General features: G+C 41.9%; 1 protein-coding gene across 1 annotated transcript in view; it reads right to left on the reverse strand.

Moving 5' to 3' along the window:
• Positions 1 to 17,798, reverse strand: part of LOC118358016 (drebrin-like) — a 60,283-nt gene extending 42,485 nt beyond the window's left edge. Inside the window, exon 1 of the mRNA XM_052478500.1 lies at positions 17,464 to 17,798. Coding sequence (XP_052334460.1) covers positions 17,464 to 17,549 — 86 coding nt within the window. The 5' untranslated portion in view covers positions 17,550 to 17,798. The remainder of the gene's footprint in view (positions 1 to 17,463) is intronic.
• Between the last annotated feature and the right edge of the window lie 1,753 nt (positions 17,799 to 19,551).

Raw genomic sequence — 19,551 nt, forward strand, 5'->3', positions numbered from 1 at the left:
ATGTGACAGATAGGACAGGGAGGGGGGCTCAGTGGGTTGTTTGATGACTTAGATCAATTGCATTACAGCATTATATTCCCAAAGACTAATCCACCGGATACACAGAATAACAAGGTATTCTAATTCAAACAGGTTAAGCAACATCATAGGGAAATGATATGTCAGAAAAAGGGAGGAAGAGTAGTGAGAATTGGAGGGATGAGGACTTGTTCATTCAGGCCTTTCATGAAACTATAAGAAGTCGTACATAACAGGCACTACTCGTTATATATCCAAAGACTGCATTTTGAGGTTTCTCCCTACCATGTACATGGCATGTGTGCCATCCTCTGGAAATGCATACACTGTCAGATCCTTGAGGAGTTGTCCTTGCCTGTTGCCAACAAGATGTCATTTAAACAACATCTTCCTTGGAACAGGAAGATGAGTGAGTGTGTCACGCCAGATTCAAACCAAAGAGTGTGTGAAAACTATGGCTGGCACAATTACCGTTTAACTGTGTAACCGATGGTTATGGTTGAAGACCGTCAGTAAATAAAATAACTGTCATAACAATAATTTAAATTATTATATATATATAGTCCTTTTTTTGGGAAAAAACGGCTGACTGAAGACGGAATGGCTGAGCATTTGTGCGCTTGAGTACGTTTTTGCACTAACATGGACTCTTAAAACAACGTGATTAAACGTTGTTGCTCCTTGCTGAAACAACCAAGGTGTTGTAGAACCTTTAACCCTGGCAATTTGACCGGTAAACTCATGGATACACTAGCAATGGCTGCCTGGTATTTTGATGCAATCATTTCCATGGTTATGTAATGTTCATCCAAATTATGTTGACTGATGTGGCTCATGCAATGGAATGTATTATTTGTAATGTCAGTTGAGTTGAATCAAGAAATCACATCACAGTGGGTACACTTTAACTTCCTACTTTGTTCCTATGGGTACATTCACAATTGCCACCAGTCCGCCTGTTATGCCATAATTGACTTGAACGGCGATGCCCGTTCTATTCATTCTATTTCTATGGCAGCACATGCAGTTAGGAGCGGAGAAGAGAAAATGTGCTATTTGAATGGCTATTACAGAGACCACGGTCATTTGGCTGGCCAATTACCATCTTCCAAATTTCCCAAGACCGTCACAGCCTTAGTGAGAACACCAAAGCCAAGAAATTATAGAAAACACTAAAACACAGATTGCCTTCGGACAGCCTGTGACCCTTTTAACACAATATAATAACACATTCTACCAAATCATTGTGTCATGACTGTCCACGAGAATCCAAATAAGTCAGATCAGGTTTGCAATGAATAACTTCAACCAGACCCCGTCTCCCCCTAGAGGGGGAAGGAAAGAACTAGTCGGGATTAACAACTCACACCCTGTTGTAAATCAAGGGAGAAGATTCAGCCCTGCGCTCTCAAGATTCACCAAAGGAATGTGCATGTTTCAACAGACTTTTTCCGGCTGAAACTCTAACACATTCAAAAGCGAATACTGGGACAAAATTTCTAACATAGAATATGGGGAATGGTGGTGAGGTGATCCACTCCAGAGGTGATCTATAGACCACTAATGTCATTTTGTGATGTCATTAAAAAATATATATAAAATAAAATACTTTAACTACATATATGAAGTTTCCATACTCTGCGTTGTGCATGTAATATGAAAAATGATTAAAGTAATTTTGTTCAGAGAGGGAAGCTATAAGAGAGAAGCTATAAGAGATATAAGCTATAAGTTTTACCTAACTTTGCACAGTGAGTAGTTACCGCCCGGAGTGAGGTCAGAGAGCGTGCCAGCCTGCCACCCCTTTCCAGCAAACTGTATGAATGGTGGGTTAAGAAAAAAACACGTTTAAAAGTGGTTTGACCTTTGAATCTCAACACGAGTTGGAGACAATAAACTCACCTCCAAGACAATCACTGGTACTTCTGATTAGCTGTCCTAAGTAAAGTATCTTTGAAAACTAATTTAGGTCGGACCAACCTGTTACTCTGCTCAAACCATTGATACGGCTGGCTAGCCTATCTTCAAAGAAGCATCTAACAAGAGCGAATGGAAGGAAAATAAATTATGTTGTTCTGTTCAGGACTACACGACAAGTCACTGGATACCGGAGCCCTACAAAAGGAGGACAACAGTAGAATACTTTTTGGAACCATTTTGGACAATCAGAGCCTTACAAGCATGCCGCGAACAGGCCCAACCCCCTTTCCAAGGCTGCCCTGTCCACCGAGAGATCCCCGGCAAACCCAGGCATTTCACGTAAATACAGTCATGATTTTTTATTCAAAGCAGGCGGCGGTTTGTATGCAAAGTATATGGTTACTGTACGTGAAAGTAGTTTCCGAATGTACCAATGTTAAGTGTCACTGTCCCGCTCTCTTTCTCTCCATCTCTTCGTTAACTGAATCATAAGTAAGGCCCAGGTTCTTGCAGATGCAAGGAGGTTACGACCGTTCAGAATAATTATATGATACGAGGTTATGATTAGTACGTTGACTGTTTATAGATGTGATAAGTAAAGACCTTTCAGAATTTCATTCTGGAGATGGTAACTCTTTAAAGAACTGCTCTCATGGTGCCCCAGATCCTAATGAGATAATTGTTACATGATTCATTTAATTGGGTAACAATTAAACATAGTTAGTTAATTAACAGTTTTCAGATTAATGTTTAAATCAAGTCATGACAATTGCAACTGCTCACAAACTTCTCAGTTTAGCTTTGGAAGCGAACCCATCTCACTTCTCTTTTGAAAACACTATCACAAAAAAATGTAAAAGGTTGATATGTTACTTTGGGCCGTTTGGGAAGTTATCGAATGTGTACCGTATCGCCATCGAAATCAGCAGTGGTTAGATCTTCGCAACTAGTCAAAACCAACTAATTGTGAAAATGCTCCCCCACCCACACCCATCCACAGTCAACACATAGTCTGCCAAGAGCAGTGGGAAGAACAAGGTGTGTTTGACAGTGTTCAAAGTCACCAGAGTCCACAGATGGTTAGATACAGCCCACACCCAAAGGTGATGAATAGGGGTCGCGCCCCCATTGAGCTCTAAATGAATTCCATGTGATAATGTGCAAACCAAGAGCTGTACACTTTTAGTTTGATGAAACATCTATTTAGTGAATACCATTGGTGGTTAATATGAGGGTTTCAGCATGAAATATCCTTTATATATATATATTTGTTTTACAAAGATGTATTTATTTTACTATGTCAATATGTACAGTGCATTCAGAAAGTTCACACCACTTGATTTTCCCCCCACTTTTTGTTGTGTTATAGCTTGAATTTAAAATGTATTAAATTGAGATTTTGTGTCACTGACCTAAACACAATACCCCATAATGTCAAAGTGGAATTTACTTTTTAGAATGTTTTTCAAATTAATTTAAAAAAATCAAAGCTGACATGTCTTGAGCACAATAAGTATTCAACTCCTTTGTTATGGCAAGCGTAAATAAGGACAGGAGTAAACAAAGAAAACTGTGTGATATAACATGACGTTTAAATGACTAACCCATCTCTGCACCAAACACAATTATCCGTAAGGTCCCTCAGTCGAGAAGTGAATTTCAAGCACAGATTCAACCACAAAGACCAGGGAGGTTTTCCAATGCCACACAAAGGAAGGCACCTATTGGTAGATAGGTGAAAATATAAAAAAGCAGACACTGAATATCCCTTTGAGCATGGTGAAATAATCAATTACGCTTTGGATGATGTATCAATACACCCAGTCACTAAGATAGAGGCGTCCTTCCTAAGAGGCGTCCTTCCTAAGAGGCGTCCTTCCTAACTCAGTTGCCGGAGGGGAAGGAAACCGCTCAGAGATTTCCCCATGAGGCCAATGGTGATTTTAAAACAGTTAGAGTTTAATGTCTGTGATAGGAAAAATGTAGGATGGATCAACAATAGAGCTGTCCCCAACTAAAAAAATCTTGCTTGACCGAGAGTCATCTGTTCTTTCAACCAATCCATTTTACCATATATAGTGCCTTCGGAAAGTATTCAGACCCTTTGACTTTTCCACATTTTGTTATGTTACAGACATATTCTAAAATTGTTTAAATTGTATTTTCCCTGATCAATCTACACACATGACCCAATAATGAAAAATAAAAAACTTTTTTAGAACATTTTGCACAGTTATAAAAAACATCTAAAACTGAAATATCACATTTACATAAGTATTCAGACCCTTTACTCAGTACTTTGTTGAAGTACTTTGTTTGGCAATGATTACAGTAACGATTCTTCTTGGGTATTACGCTTGGCACACCTGTATTTGTGGACTTTTTTTCATTATTTTCGGCAGTTCATCTCAAACTCTGTCAGGTTGGGTTGGGGAGCATTGCTGCACAGCTATTTTCTGGTCTCTCCAGAGATGTACGATCGGCTTCAAGTCCGGGTTCTGGCTTGCCCACTCAAGGACGTTCAAGATGGCGCTGACATACATGGCAGCTCTGCTTCTTGCTCCTAAGCAACTTTGCAGTATTTCGATTTTTTGGGATGTTATTTCTTAGATTATCAGCCCAGAAAGTTTTTTATGTGTTATTACATACAGCCGCAAATAACTATTGGATATCAGAGCGGCGGTAACTCCCCATCATTACAACCAGGAATACAACTTTCCCGAAATTGATCCTTTGTTCGTACGCCAGAGGCTGCTCCAAGACGCCATCGGCAGAGAAGAGGTATTCGGAGTGGACTTCTAGTCTGACTCAGGAGGCGTGCCATTCACTGCTTCTGAGAATATTACTCACTAATGTTCAATCTCTGGACAATAAAGTAGACAAGCTCAGGGCGAGGATCTCCTTGCAGAGAGACCCCAGGGACTGTAACATACTCTGTTTAATGGATTCATGGCTCTCTCCAGATATACTGGATAGACAGGAATAAAGAACTCTCCGGGAAGAAGAAAGGCGGTGGTGTATGTTTCATGATTAACTACTCATTGTAGTTTGTGATAATGTACAGAAACTCAAGTCCTTTTGTTCACCCGACCAAGAATGCCTCACAATCAAATGTCGACCGTATTACCTCCCAAGAGAATTCTCTTTGGTTATAGTCACAGCCGTGCATATTCCCACTCAAGCCGATACCACGACAGCCTTCAAGGAACTACACTGGACGTTGCGCAAACTGGAAACCACATATCCTGAGGCCGCATTTATTGTTTCTGGGGATTTTAACAATGCAAATTTGAGGAAAACGCAAATTAAGTTCTATCAACACATTGACTGTAGTAATCGTGCTGCTAAAATACTTGACCACTGCTACTCCCCCTTCCGGGATGCCTACAAGGCCCTCTCCCACCCTCCCTTCGGCAAATCAGATCACAACTCCATCCTGCTCCTAAGTAAGAAGCACCCGTGCTAAGGTCTATTCAACGCTGGTCTGACCAATCATAATCCATGCTTCAAGCTTCTTTTTATCACGCTGACTGGGATATATTCCGGGTAGCCTCTGAAAATACCATTACAAAGGGAAAACCAGCCAAGTTGGACACCGACGTCTTGCTCCGAGACAAGCTAAATACCTTCTTCGCCCGCTTTGAGGATAACACAGTGCCACCGACGAGGGCCACTCCCACGGACTGTGGGCTCTCGTTGTCCATGGCCGACGTGAGTAAAACATCTAAGCCTGTTAACCCCGGCCCAGGTGGCATCCCTAGCCACGTCCTCAGAGCATGTGCAGAACAGTTGGCTAGAACTGTTTATGGACAGATTCAATCCATACCTATCCCAGTCTGCTGTCCCCACTTGCTTTAAGATGTCCACCATTGTTCCTGTATGCAAGAAAGCAAAGGTAACTGAAGTAAATGACTATCGCCCCATAGCACTCACTTCTGTCATCATAAAGTGCTTTGAGAGGCTAGTTAAGGATAATTTCACCATTACCTTACCTGACACCCTAGACCCACTTCAATTTGCATACCTCCCCAATAGGTCCACAGACGATGTAGTCGCCATCGCACTGCACACTGCCCTATTCCATCTGGACAAGAGGAATACCTATGTAAGAATGCTGTTCATTGACTACAGCTCAGCCTTCAACACCATAGTACCCTCCAAGATCATCATTACGTTTGTGGCCCTGGGTCTGAACACCGCCCTGTGCAACTGGGTCCTGGACTTCCTGGCAGGCCGCCCCCAGGTGGTGAAGGTAGGAAATAACACCTCCACTTCGAGGATCCTCAACAAAGGGGACCCACAATGGGGTGCATGCTCAGCTCCCTCCTGTACTCCTTGTTCACCCATGACTGTGTGGCCACGCATGCCTCCAACACGCCTCCACAACAGTAGTAGGCCTGATTACCAACAATGATGAGACAGCCTACAGGGAGGAGGTGAGGGCCATGGCGGAGTGGTGCCAGAAAAATAACCTCTCCCTCAACGTCAACAAAATGAAGGAGCTGATCATGGACTTCAGGAAACAGCAGAGGGAGCACCCCCTATCCACATTGACAGGAATCCACAGTAGAGAAGGTGAAAAGCTTCAAGTTCCTCAGAGTACACATCACTGACAATCTGAAATGGTCTACCCACACAGACAGTGTGGTGAAGAAGACGGAACGGCGCCTCTTCATCCTCAGGAGGCTGAAGAAATGTGGCTTGGCCCCTAAGACCCTCAGAAACTTTTACAGATGCACAATTAAGAGCATCCTATTGGGCTGTATCACCACCTGGTACGGCAACCGCAGGGCTCTCCAGAGGGTAGTGCAGTCTGCCCAAAGCATCACCAGGGGCACACTGCCTACCCTCCAGGACATTTACAGCACCCGATATCACAGGAAGGTCAAAAAGATCATCAAGGAAATCAACCACCCGAGCCATGGCCTTTTCACCCCGCTACCATCCAGAAGGCAAGGTCAGTACAGGTGCATCAAAGGTGGGACCGAGAGACTGAAAAACAGCTTCTATTTCAAGGCCATCAGACTGTTAAGTAGCCATCACCAGCTGGCTACCATCCGGTTACTCAACCCTGCACCTTAAAGGCTGCTGCCCTATATACATAGACACGGGATCACTGGTCACTTTCAATTTTACATTCTGCTTTACTCACTTAATATGTATATCATATTATATTCTACTGTATTTTAGTCAATGCCACTCCGACATTGCTCGTCCTAATATTTATATATTTCTAATTTCCATTTAGATTTGTGTCTATTGTTGTGAATTGTTAGATAGTATTGCATTGTTTGAGCTAGGAACACAAGCATTTCACTACACCCTCAATAACATCTGTTAAATATGTGTATGTGACCAATCAAATTTAATTGATTTGAGACTTGTCCCGAAGCCACTCCTGCGTTGTACTTTGCGCAGCGAGTGTTGATGTCTCTGATGATCTGGTGAAATTTGCTCTACCCTCAACTTTCGGACTAGTCTCCATCTTGTTGTGCTGTTTGTTGCTCCTTGGCTATCTGACAAACTTTTTGGTTCTTACTTTGAATACATTTACCTACGTCTTAGTTTTTTCCTCATGCTACTTTTTTCATTCAACTTTTTTATCCCGGATGCTTTATCTGGACATGGTTCTACAGGACCTCCACCAGCCGAAAAAGCTAAGTAGTAACATTAACACTATACCATCTAATTGCAGTCGCTGTACTCATAATATAAAGGAGAACTATCACCTTATGGTGAGGATAGCCGTGTTGCAAGCACAGCTTCAGACGCAATCGTTAGGCAAGGGTAATTTAAGCGTAGTAGGAAAGGATGAAACATCGTTTGACCCACCAGTAAGTCCAGATAGTAGTATAAATCCCTCCGCACAGTCCCCGCAGCCAGACAATTTTCACAAGGCTTCTGGAAAGAAATGCTGTTGGCATGCTCAACCGGTCTCGCTCATTCAGCTGACAAACTTTCAACCGGTTCTTCCCATTAAAGCAAGGAGTCAGAGTCAGAGGCCGAGCCTTCTCAGGTCTCTCCTCCACCCGTTACGGGGTCTGAGCTGCCGAAGCCTCCCACCATTAGCTCTGACAAATTGAAAACCGTAATCATTGGCGACACCATTACCCACAATATTAGACTTAAAAAGAATCATCCAGCAATAATACACTGTTTACCAGGGTGCAGGACAACCGACGTAATGGCTAATCTGAAGATGGTGCTGGCTGAGGCTAAAACTGGCGAGTGAAGAGAGTATAGGGATATTGTTATCCACGTCAGCACCAACGATGTTAGGATGAAACATTTAGAGGTCACCAAGCGCAACATAGTTTCAGAGTGTAAATCAGCTAGAAAGATGTGTCGGCATCGAGTAATTGTCTCTGGCCCCTTCCCAGTTTGGGGGAGTGATGAGTTCTACAGCAGTCTCATAACTCAATCGCTGGTTGAAAACTGTTTTCTGCCCCTCCCAAAAGAGAGAATTTGTAGATCACTGGACCTCTTTCTGGGACTCCCCCACAAACAGGACCAACCCTTGCCTACTGAGGAGTGACAGACTCCATCCTAGCTGGAAGGATGCTCTCATGTTATCTATGAACATAGACATGGCTCTAACTCAGGGTAGCCTAGTGGTTAGAGCGTTGGACTAGTAACCGGAAGGTTGCGAGTTCAAACCCCCGAGCTGACAAGGTACAAATCTGTCGTTCTGCCCCTGAACAGGCAGTTAACCCACTGTTCCCAGGCCGTCATTGAAAATAAGAATGTGTTCTTAACTGACTTGCCTGGTTAAATAAAGGTAAAATAAAATAAATAAAAAAACTTCTCTAGCTCCACAATGAGACAACAGGCTATCTGGCCTGCACCCTGTTAGCCAGCCTTCCAGCTTAGTGGAGTCTGCCAATAGCAGAGTCAGTGTTGTCAGCTCAGCTATCCCCATTGAGACCGTGTCTGTGCCTTGATCTAGGTTGAGAAAAACAAAACATGGCGGCGTTTGCCTTCGCAATCTCAATGGAATAAAGACGTCCTCCATTCCTGCCATTATTGAAGGAGATTGTGATATCACATATCTCAAAATAGGGCTACTTAATGTTAGATCCCTCACTTTCAAGGCAGTCATAGTCAATGAAGTAATCACTGATCATAATCTCGATGTGAATGGCTTAACTGAGACATGGCTCAAGCCTGATGAATTTACTGTGTTAAATGAGGCCTCACCTCCTGGTTACACTAGTGACCATATACCATGCACATCCCGCAAAGGCGGAGGTGTTGCTAACTTTTATGACAGCAAATGTCAATTTACAATACTTTTTTTTCACTGCATTTTGGTCTTTTGAACTTCTAGTCATGAAATCTATGCCTACTCAATCACTTTTTTTTATAGCTACTGTTTACAGGCCTCCTTATCCGTATACAGCATTCCTCGTGGAGTTCCCTGAGTTCCTATTGGACCTTGTAGTTATGGAAGATATTAAAGTCACCAAAAATGTGAATATTATTATTCACGTGGAAAAGTCCACAAACCCACTCCAAAAGGCTTTCAGAGCCATCATTGACTCAGTGGGTTTTGTCCAACATGTCTCCAGACCTACTCAATGCCACAGTCATACCCTGGATCTAGTTTTGTCCCATGGAATGGATCTAAATGTTTTTCCTCATAATCCTGGACTATGGGACCAACATTTTATTAAATTTGAAATTGCAACAAATAATCTACTCAGACCCCAACCAAGGATCATCAAAAGCTGTGCTATAAATTCTCGGACAACCCAAAGATTCCTCGATGCCCTGACAGAGTCCCTCCACCTACCCAAGGCCGTCGGAGTCCAAAAATCGGTTAACCACTTAACAGATGATCTAAACGTAACCTTACGTAATACCCTATATGCAGTCGCACCCCTAAAAACAAAACAAATATGTCACAAGAAATTTGCTCCCTGGTATACAGAAAATACCCGATCCCTGAAGCAATCTTCCAGAAAATTGGAACGGAAATATCGCTCCACCAAACTAAAAGTCTTCCGACTAGCTTGAAAAGACAGTAACGTGCAATACCAAAGAGCCCTCACTGCTGCCCGATCATCCTATTTTTCCAACCAAATTAAGGAGAATGAGAACAATCCAAAGTGTATTTTTGACACTGTCGCAAAGCTAACTAAAAATAAGTATTCAACAAGAGAGGATAGCTTTCACTTCAGCAGTGATAAATTCATGAACTTGTTCGATGAAGAGATCATGATCCTTAGAAAGCAAATTATGGATTCTACTTTGAATCTGCAATTTCTCCAAAGCTGCCACAGAACTGCCAGGACATAGGATCAATGGAGGATCAATGGAGACATTCAAGTTGTTTAATCCTGTATCTCGTCACACATTCATGAAAATAGTTATGGCCTCTAAACCGTCGAGCTGCATACGGGACCCTATTCCAACTAAACTACTGAAAGAGCAGGAAGTATCCTGTGCTTGGCCCTCCTATATTGAACATATAAATGGATCCCTATCCACCGGATGTGTACCAAACTCGCTAAGTGTCAGTAATAAAGCCTCTCTTGAAAAAGACAAACCTTGACCCGGAATTTTTGTTTTTACAAATCAGCCTATATTGAATCTCTCATCTCCCCCCAAAAATATGTTATGCAGAAACTCACTGCCTTCCTGAACACAATTAATGTATATGAAATGCTTCAGTCTGGTTTTAGACCCCAGCATAGCACTGAGACAGCACTCACGAAGGTGGTAAATTACCTTTAAATGGCGTCAGACCAAGGCTCTCCATCCGTCCTTGTGCTCCTAGACTTAGTGCTACTTTTGACACCATCGAACACCACGTTCTTTTGGAGAGATTAGAACTCCTAATTGGTCTACACCAGGGGCGGGCAATTCCAGTCCTCAAGGGCCTGATTAGTATCCCAGTTTTGCCCCAGCTAGCACACCTGACTCCAATAATCACATAATCATGATCTTCAGTTTAGAATGCAATTTGATTAATCAGCTGTGTTTGCTAGGGATGAAAAAAAAAGTGTGACACCAATAAGGCCGCTCTCCCTCACTGGCACTCGAGGCCCTGCATTACGCACTCCTGCCACCATCATTACGCACTCCTGCCACCATCATTACGCACACCTGCTTCCCTCGTTACGCACATCAGCGATTCATTGCACTCACCTGGACTCAAATCGCCATGTTATTACCTCCCCTATATCTGTCTGTTCCCCAGCTCTGTTCCCCGCTTCTGCATTAATGTTTGTATGTCTTGTATACCTGGTTATGATGCTCTTCCTCTCTTGTTCATGTCTGTGTTTAATTAAAATGTTCAACTCTCCGTACCTGCCCTCTCATCTCTCATGTTGGTTCTTACAGCGTGCATATATGTGCCAAACAGGTGCTGTTAGATTACAATATCATTTTTCTGACCATCTGGAACAATGTACACAACACTAAATAAATGCTAAGCGTACCAGAGAGTCTGTTGCAATGTTTAGATCAAAATAAATAATTGTAAAGCCTTTATTACAGCAAACACTAAAAACAAATTGCATTCATTCGTGAACGCAATTTCCGACATGGAGCAGTTTATTTATCGTTTACGCTAATTATTCAAGGGTAGCTTTATTTTATTTTCAAACGGAAATGCTTGATTGCATTTCAAATCATAAATGACTCATATGCTGTGTGATGACATGAATGAATTAATGAATGATACAGTAGCCTATATACGTTTTGAAATATAGGTTTAGACAAGTTACGGTATTAAAACTAAACAGTATGTGCTCTTTGGCCTAGAGCACGATGGTGGTTCTACAAGGCTGCTATACTAAGCCTACTAATGATAACAATATTACTTATTATAAATGATGATCATCATAATAATAATAATAATAATAAGTAATAATAAGGAGATCAAGAAAAAGGAGGGTTATAATTATATGTTTTATTTTTCTATCAATTTGGAAGAGAGTAAACAACACTAAATAACTTATAAGTAATACCAGAGAGGCTATTCTAATATATTTTTAAAAAGTGTAAAGCCTTTATTACAGCATTGCAAAGATTAAAAACAGACGAATTTGTGAAATTGTTTATCCCACATGTGGTTGCGTGAGGCTTGGTGCTCACAGAATCAGTAGGCTATTGATCAAGCACTCAAACAGAAGCAGGATCTGTCTTATTTCTTTAGATATACAGTATATGGATGATTTACAGTATAAAGCCAGGCACATTTAACAATTAGGCTATTGATTATAGACCCATTGCCATTTCCGCTCTCCTCACTTTTCTTAGAAAAGTATGGCAAGTGCTGTTTTCTTGTCTCCTAACTCGGCTGCTGCCTCCGCCGCATTCTTCTCAACATCAATATGCTGGTTAACTTTGCTATTATGCACATAGCGTCATGGTCTAGGAAAAGACGGCAATTCAGTGCACTGATATTTCAGAACCACGGTCAGCAACCGCGATCCAATGCGAGAGAAAGCAAGATGAATAAAAAAATAACATTATTTTTACGAGTGTTGCACCAATGTTTTTACGTAATATAACCATATACGGTTTTAGTAGCACGTCTTAGTGATGGACTGTGCCATCCCCACGGCCTCCACAATGGATTGGTCCACTCAGACAGGCGCGAATCAGAGAAGTGTCTTGTACACCATGAAATTCTATATATTTTTTGCTACTGCTCGACTAAAGAAATCTCGACCGACCAACAGCCTATCAACTGAATGGGATCAGCCCTTAACAGCATTGTAAATACTAACCTAAATGACAGGGTGAAAAAAAAGTAAGCCTGTACAGAATAAAATATTCCAAAACATGTATCCTGTTTGTAATAAGGCACTAAAGTAATACTACAAAAAAAATGGAAAATAAAATGTACTTTTTGTCCTAAATACAAAGTGTTAAGTTTGGGGCAAATCCAACAAAACACATCACAGAGTACCACTTTTTAAAAAATATTTACAAGCATGGTGGTGGCTGCATCGTGTTATGGATATGCTTGTCATCGGCAAGGACTGGGGAGTTTTTTGGATAAAAATTACAGTAATAGAGCTAAGCACAGGCAAAATCTTAAAGGAAGAACTGGTACAGTCTGCTTTCCAACAGACACTGGGAGACAAACCTCACCTTTCAGCAGGACAATAACCTAAAAAACAAGGACAACTATACACTGGAGTTGCTTATAAAGATGACATTGAATGTTCCTGAGTGGCCTAGTTACAGTTTTGAAAATCTATGGTAAAACTTGAAAATGGCTATCAATCAATGATCAACAACCAACAAGAGCTTGAAGAAAATGTTCAAAGAATAAATGGGCACATATTTTACAATCCAGGTATGCAAAGCTCTTAGAGACTTACCCAAAAACACTCAGCTGTAATCGCTGCCAAATGTGATTCGAACATGTATCGACTCAGGTGGTTGAATACTTATCTAAGCAAGATATATTAGCATTTAATTTTTCAAATATTTTTTTAATTCGGAAAATTCATCATCCACTTTGACATTGTTGTGGATCGTTGACGAAAAAGGACAATTAAATACATTTTATTCCCACTTTGTTACAAACAGTCAAGGATTGTGAATACTTTCTGAAGGCACTTTATTTGTCGTCAAAATGTTCTGAATATTTTTTTAAAAAAGTTATTCAAGTATAAATTACCCAAAGTTACGATAGATTGGCATAGATTTTCTGTTAATTACCTAAATTATTGAAGATGCTGGTGACTTTGGTAAATTACTGGTAGCTTTGCAACCCCAGTTATACTGGATTGGTACAACAATACACTGTCTATTTGGTATTCCAACAACACTGCTGCCCATATATGCAGTCTGCCTGACAAGAGTACACCCAAAAACGTTGGCAGAGAAATTACATTTAGATCGTGAAATTCTGGCATAAACATTCCTCAAGTCTACACAGTGCCCAGTCCGTTTGGATGGAAAGTAAATTAAAGTGTGTCTGCCTTTGATCAGCATTAGGAGCATGGCTACTGACTGAGGTATTTTATGGAGTCATGAAAAGTGAGAAAGGGGAATTTTTCAGCCCTTAGTGTGCTGTTGCTAAAATAAGCTGTAGCTGTACTTTTATGAGGGTTTACAATCAGAATGAAGAAGTATGTGAGTTAATAGTGTGCGTGAGGCAGCTTACAACCATTTCCATTTGCAGCCTTGTACATGACCATATATGTCTCTTTGGACTTACAATAAGTGTCTGGTTTACAAAGTTACAGTCGTAGGGTGTATGTTCATGTCATTTTGACTACTGCTTCAGACACTGACACACACAAATAACACACACCAGTTTGGAGGCTGTGTGCGAAACAGTCTAGAGTCCACAGTCATTAAAGGGAACAAGGAGAGACCTCCAGAGCTGTGTTGTTGAATAGGCAGCCCCTCTATTCTTCGGTGCCTTCCCATACAGAGGCTGGTTCCCCATTCACAACACAAGGTCATTAGATAATACACAGTGGGACCTCAAGACCAACACGGTGGGGGTGGGAGGGCCACGCTACAAAACAACCTTTTCCCCCCAACTCAAACTCCCCCTTCTCGGTCTCTCTACACACAACACAACACACACACACGAATGATTATGTCATTATGACACCCCCTTCTCAATTCAGTCCAGTGTTATTCAGCCTTTCAGTGTGGGTTTCCGCTCTCTCGGTGTCTGTTATTAGAGACAGGGCATCAATATACGCTTCTACACCTGCATTGCTTGCTGTTTGGGGTTTTAGGCCACTAAAACAGGCTGGGCCACTAAAACCCCAAATAGGCTGGGTTTCTGTACAGCACTTTGAGATATCAGCTGATGTAAGAAGGCCTTTAGAAATAAATTAGATTTGATTTGATAATGTGACCTACTGTCACAAGAAAAGGGCAACCAGTGAAGAAAAAACACCATTGTACTACCCACATTTATTTTCCCTTTTGTACTTTAACTATTTGCACATCGCTACAACATATGACATTTGAAATGTCTTCATTCTTTTGGAACTTCTGTGAGTGGAATATTTACTGTTGATTTTTATTGTTCATTTCACTTTTGTTTATGATCTACTTCACTTGCATTGGCAATGTTAACATATGTTTCCCATGCCAATAAAGCCCCTTGAATTGACTTGAGAGAGATATCTACTGAGTGTTTGGCCTCACTGGTCTCTCTCAGCTCCCAGCATGCTCTATTTTGGTGATGACAAGAACTAATGCTGAGGGAGCACTATGACCTATTGATTTACACTGATGCTCAGCTCAGGAATGAGTGAGAGACAGAGAGACAGACCAGGTTGGAGAAACAGAAACAGAGAGGAGTGTGAAAACCAGCCAGACAAAGATTTGTAGTAATTGAGCAAACAATTAGGCTTGCGCCCTGCTACAATCCACTAAAGCTGAAGCCTGTATTTTGTTTTATTGTACCTTTAGTTAACTAGGCAAGTCAGTTTAAGAACAAATTCTTATTTTCAATGGTGGCCTAGGAACAGTGGGTTAACTGCCTTGTTCAGGGGCGGAACGACAGATTTTTACCTTGTCAGCTCGGGGATTCGATCTTGCAACCTTTCGGTTACATGTCCAACACTCAAACCACTAGGCTACCTGCCACCCCAATTTTAATCCCACTTTGTAACATAAAAAGTCACGGGTTGTGAATACATGTGTCATAAGTAGGGTATGTGGACACAGCATAGTGATGGTAACAGCCCAGTTCCTGTGGGGATAGCTTGGCAGCCAATGACGGTATGTCTGCCCTTCCTAGCCAAACGCTGTTTGGCTAAGTCACCATGACGACGGAGCTGCCAAGCCTCATTTCAAAAACTCTAGTCTGTGCTCAACTCTGTGGATGAAATCATCATGGAGTTGAGGTACTTGGCAATGACACAATGTACTCCTGCACGCGTACATTTCTCTGTCAACCTTCTCTTTGTCGGAGGGAGACTTTCTTAGTTCACTGTTTGAGAAAGCATACTTACTCTGGTTGAGTGTGTCAAGAGGTTTCTGAGTCAATAGAGCAGTTATTATGCATTCATGAATCAGCAACGGATTTTCTATGACGTTCAACATCACACGACCTATAACAGTTTGTTGAAAAACACAGCCACACAACCTCGGATGGGTGGTAAACCACAAAGCGGAGCCCACAGATCATTATGACATCACCATGGAAACATATCTCTATTATCTATAATTGTGTGGGATCACAGTCAACTTAACAGAGAGATCACCCACATTCAGAAGTTCATCAAAGGAACATGGCACTAATTGGGCATAATTGTAGGTGTCCTAAATATGTGTCTCTGAGCTATCCGCCACAGGGTTCAAACATGTGGGGATGCAGATTATTTTTTGTCTGCCTGCACTACAGACGCTTATATCGCTCGCTAATACAAGACTAGTAAAGGCCCAGTGCACTACTTTTCTGGGGGGTTTTCGATTTTTCAGGGGGTGCTGCAGCACCCTCAGCCCTCGAACTTCTCGGAGCTTTGGGTTCAAAGGGGAAAAAGGGTCCATTAAAGTGGATTTGCAAATATTTGCCCGCTAATAGAATTCAGGAGGGGAAATAAATAGGCTTATTTATTCTCCATTACAATGCATGGTATTCTATGAGTCAATGCTGTTCGTGTGTGTCTCTATGTCTGTGGGTGCGTGTACTGTTTAGTACCTCTCTGTGTTGAATTACAGTCTATCTCAAAGATCGCCATGTAGGTAGACACCCGAGCTGTGCGCTGAGCACAAAGAATAAAGTCAAAGAGCCCTGGGGAGAATAGCCGAGTCACTCCACGCGAGGCCGGAAAAAGCGCAGGCCAGGTGCTAAAAGCAAGACGTGCACGCCACACAGGTAGCCAACAGTTTGGCACGCGCACTAACCTCCGTTGGTTGTATGGTAAGGACACTCTGCAGACTACCTGCACTAACGCCTCAATAATACCTACAGTGATTTGCGCAAAATGGTACGCAGCATCACCTGGATGTGTGCAACAAAAGTTCAACATTCACCTTCAACGCATACAATGTGATGCATAGCCTACGTTCGATAAATCCAAAGTATGCGCCACACAGAACTGCCTCTGCACTGCAATGTTGCACGGAAAACGCAGCGTTCCGTTCCATTGGAAATGCATGTTCTTCTGGTGTACCAGGGTGCACAAAACACTATCGGTGTGATCGAGGCGTAACTGTGCCACCTGAGTTGCCCTGACTATCACTGATACTATCACTATCACTTCCTCTATGCCTAGCCTATATCTAGACCTAGAGCACCGTTTTATGTTATCCTTTGACGACCTCCATAATATTTCCACTCCTAGAAACAATTCAATCAAGTTTGAATTACACAACACCCTTTCTTCTTGTAAACGAGAAAACAAGATCCAAATGCTGGGACCGTTTACGTAGCTCTGAATGAAACCGGATATTTATGTAACGAACTATCAAATAAGTATTTAGAAACGTCCTTATGGGAGTTTAAAATGCGACTAAAGGTATACTCAACTTGAGCTTGCAACTATATTCAGGCACTTAGGAGCAAATAAGGATGTTTAGGCCTACCAGTTGGTTGATGAGCGGGGGTTGAGAATGTCCTCTTTGGCCGTGAGCAGTGACAGGCTATAGGTATCGAGGTTAATCGCTCGCATCGTGATGGTGAAGTTTTCTACAATCCACTTCCGAAGATTTCTTCACTTCGCAAGTCGCACTAGAAACGTACTAGAAACTGAACACGGCCACACTGACGCGCTTTCACGGCCGGGAGAACGATTAGTAAGTAGGCTTATCTCATGCAAAGTAATGGAAGTTTCAAGTGGAGAAGAAGGTGACAGTCCGCCAGCAAGCTATGCAGGCTGCAAACACACACACTGGGTGGTTGAGGCTGTTGCAGACTTTCTGCAGTGAGATGGAAATACGTTTTCACTCAAAGCCCCACCTCCTCCTGACGAATGGGGGGGGCGAAGCTGAGTTACATTCTAGCTGGTCCTGGTCCAAACTTCAACTTCACACACCATTCTCTTCACCTCCATTCCTCACTTTAATAATAAGGTGGAATTGTGGAAAATATATATTTTTATAATTAAAGCTAGAATCCTTAAGTGAAACAATAGCAAAGCTGACACCACACCTCTGTTTTGGTATAAAAGCAAAGGGATTGGCTTGGAGAAATGTAATCACTCTCAAATTCATAGACAGAGCTATGGATGCAAGGACTGACCATCCATGTTTTGAAGCTATACAAGGTTTGTTTACGTTCACATTGTTTACGAACATTGGAGTAAAACAAGCTTATATTTCTGGTGGGGTACAACAGTTGGACTAAGTTCATGAGGCATTTCTAGGTTCTATTCTTCAAGAATCAATCGGTATATACTGTATCATTAATTGATAGGTCCAAAATTGGAAGCAACTAAGGGTTCTAGCATTAACTTGCCTTAAAGAGACATTCTGAACTTTGCTGACTAGGGGTAAAGTCATTTTTTTACCTCACGTTTTGTGTCAATGTGTAGTTCATACTTGCATTATATATGAGCAGAATTACTGTCTTACCTCAACTCGCCACGAAATCTTTAGCTTGAAAGTGACTGTTTTCTGGAAGTTTTGCATGAACTTGGCCTTCTGGGCCAGCACCGAGCAATTTGAGTTCCAGCCAATGAGCTTCAGCCCCTGGCCATTTGAGTGACAAGATGCACATGCACATTGGACGACTTACACAGTGAAAGAAGAAGGCTGGGCCAGGCCTGACCAGCATTATCCATTGAGGTTGCATAGCGGGCCCAATGGCTGAGTGACACAGCAGAGAAAGCGAGAGAGAGCAATGATGTACTGCACATATCTGCACATATATGATGTAGTAGGACATTTTCGGGGACCAGTTTTGGTTCTTGAGCTTTACTTTCAGAACTACTGGCTAGAATGTATGAAAATGTGATGTGCATACAACCACAATTAACTATTTTGAGAGCCATTCATGTACATCATCTCTCACTTTCTGTGAGCTAACATTATCCAGAAAACAACGGCTACACAAGACAGCTGATGATGTCCCCATCAGCTATCCCCATTGAGACCGTGTCTGTGCCTCGATCTAGGTTGGGCAAAACAAAACATGGCAGTGTTCGCCATAGCAATCTCACTAGAATAAAGACCTCCTCCATTCCTGCCATTATTGAAAGAGATTGTGATACCTCACATCTCAAAATAGAGTTACTTAATGTTAGATCCCTCACTTCCAAGGCAGTCATAGTCAATGAACTAATCACTGATCATAATCTTGATGTGATTGGCCTGACTGAAACATGGCTTAAGCCTGATGAATTTAATGTGTTAAATGAGGCCTCACCTCCTGGATACACTAGTGACCATATCCCACGTGCATCCCGCAAAGGCGGAGGTGTTGCTAACATTTACGATAGCAAATTTACAACAAAAAAAACAGACGTTTTCGTCTTTTGAGCTTCTAGCCATGAAATCTATGCAGCCTACTCAATCACTTTTTATAGCTACTGTTTACAGGCTTCCTGGGCCATATACAGCGTTCCTCACTGAGTTCCCTGAATTCCTATCGGACCTTGTAGTCCTAGCAGATAATATTCACATTTTTGGTGACTTTAATATTCACATGGAAAAGTCCACAGACCCAATCCAAAA

This window comes from Oncorhynchus keta, chromosome 25 (assembly GCF_023373465.1).
Source record: "Oncorhynchus keta strain PuntledgeMale-10-30-2019 chromosome 25, Oket_V2, whole genome shotgun sequence".
Lineage (NCBI taxonomy): Eukaryota > Metazoa > Chordata > Actinopteri > Salmoniformes > Salmonidae > Oncorhynchus > Oncorhynchus keta.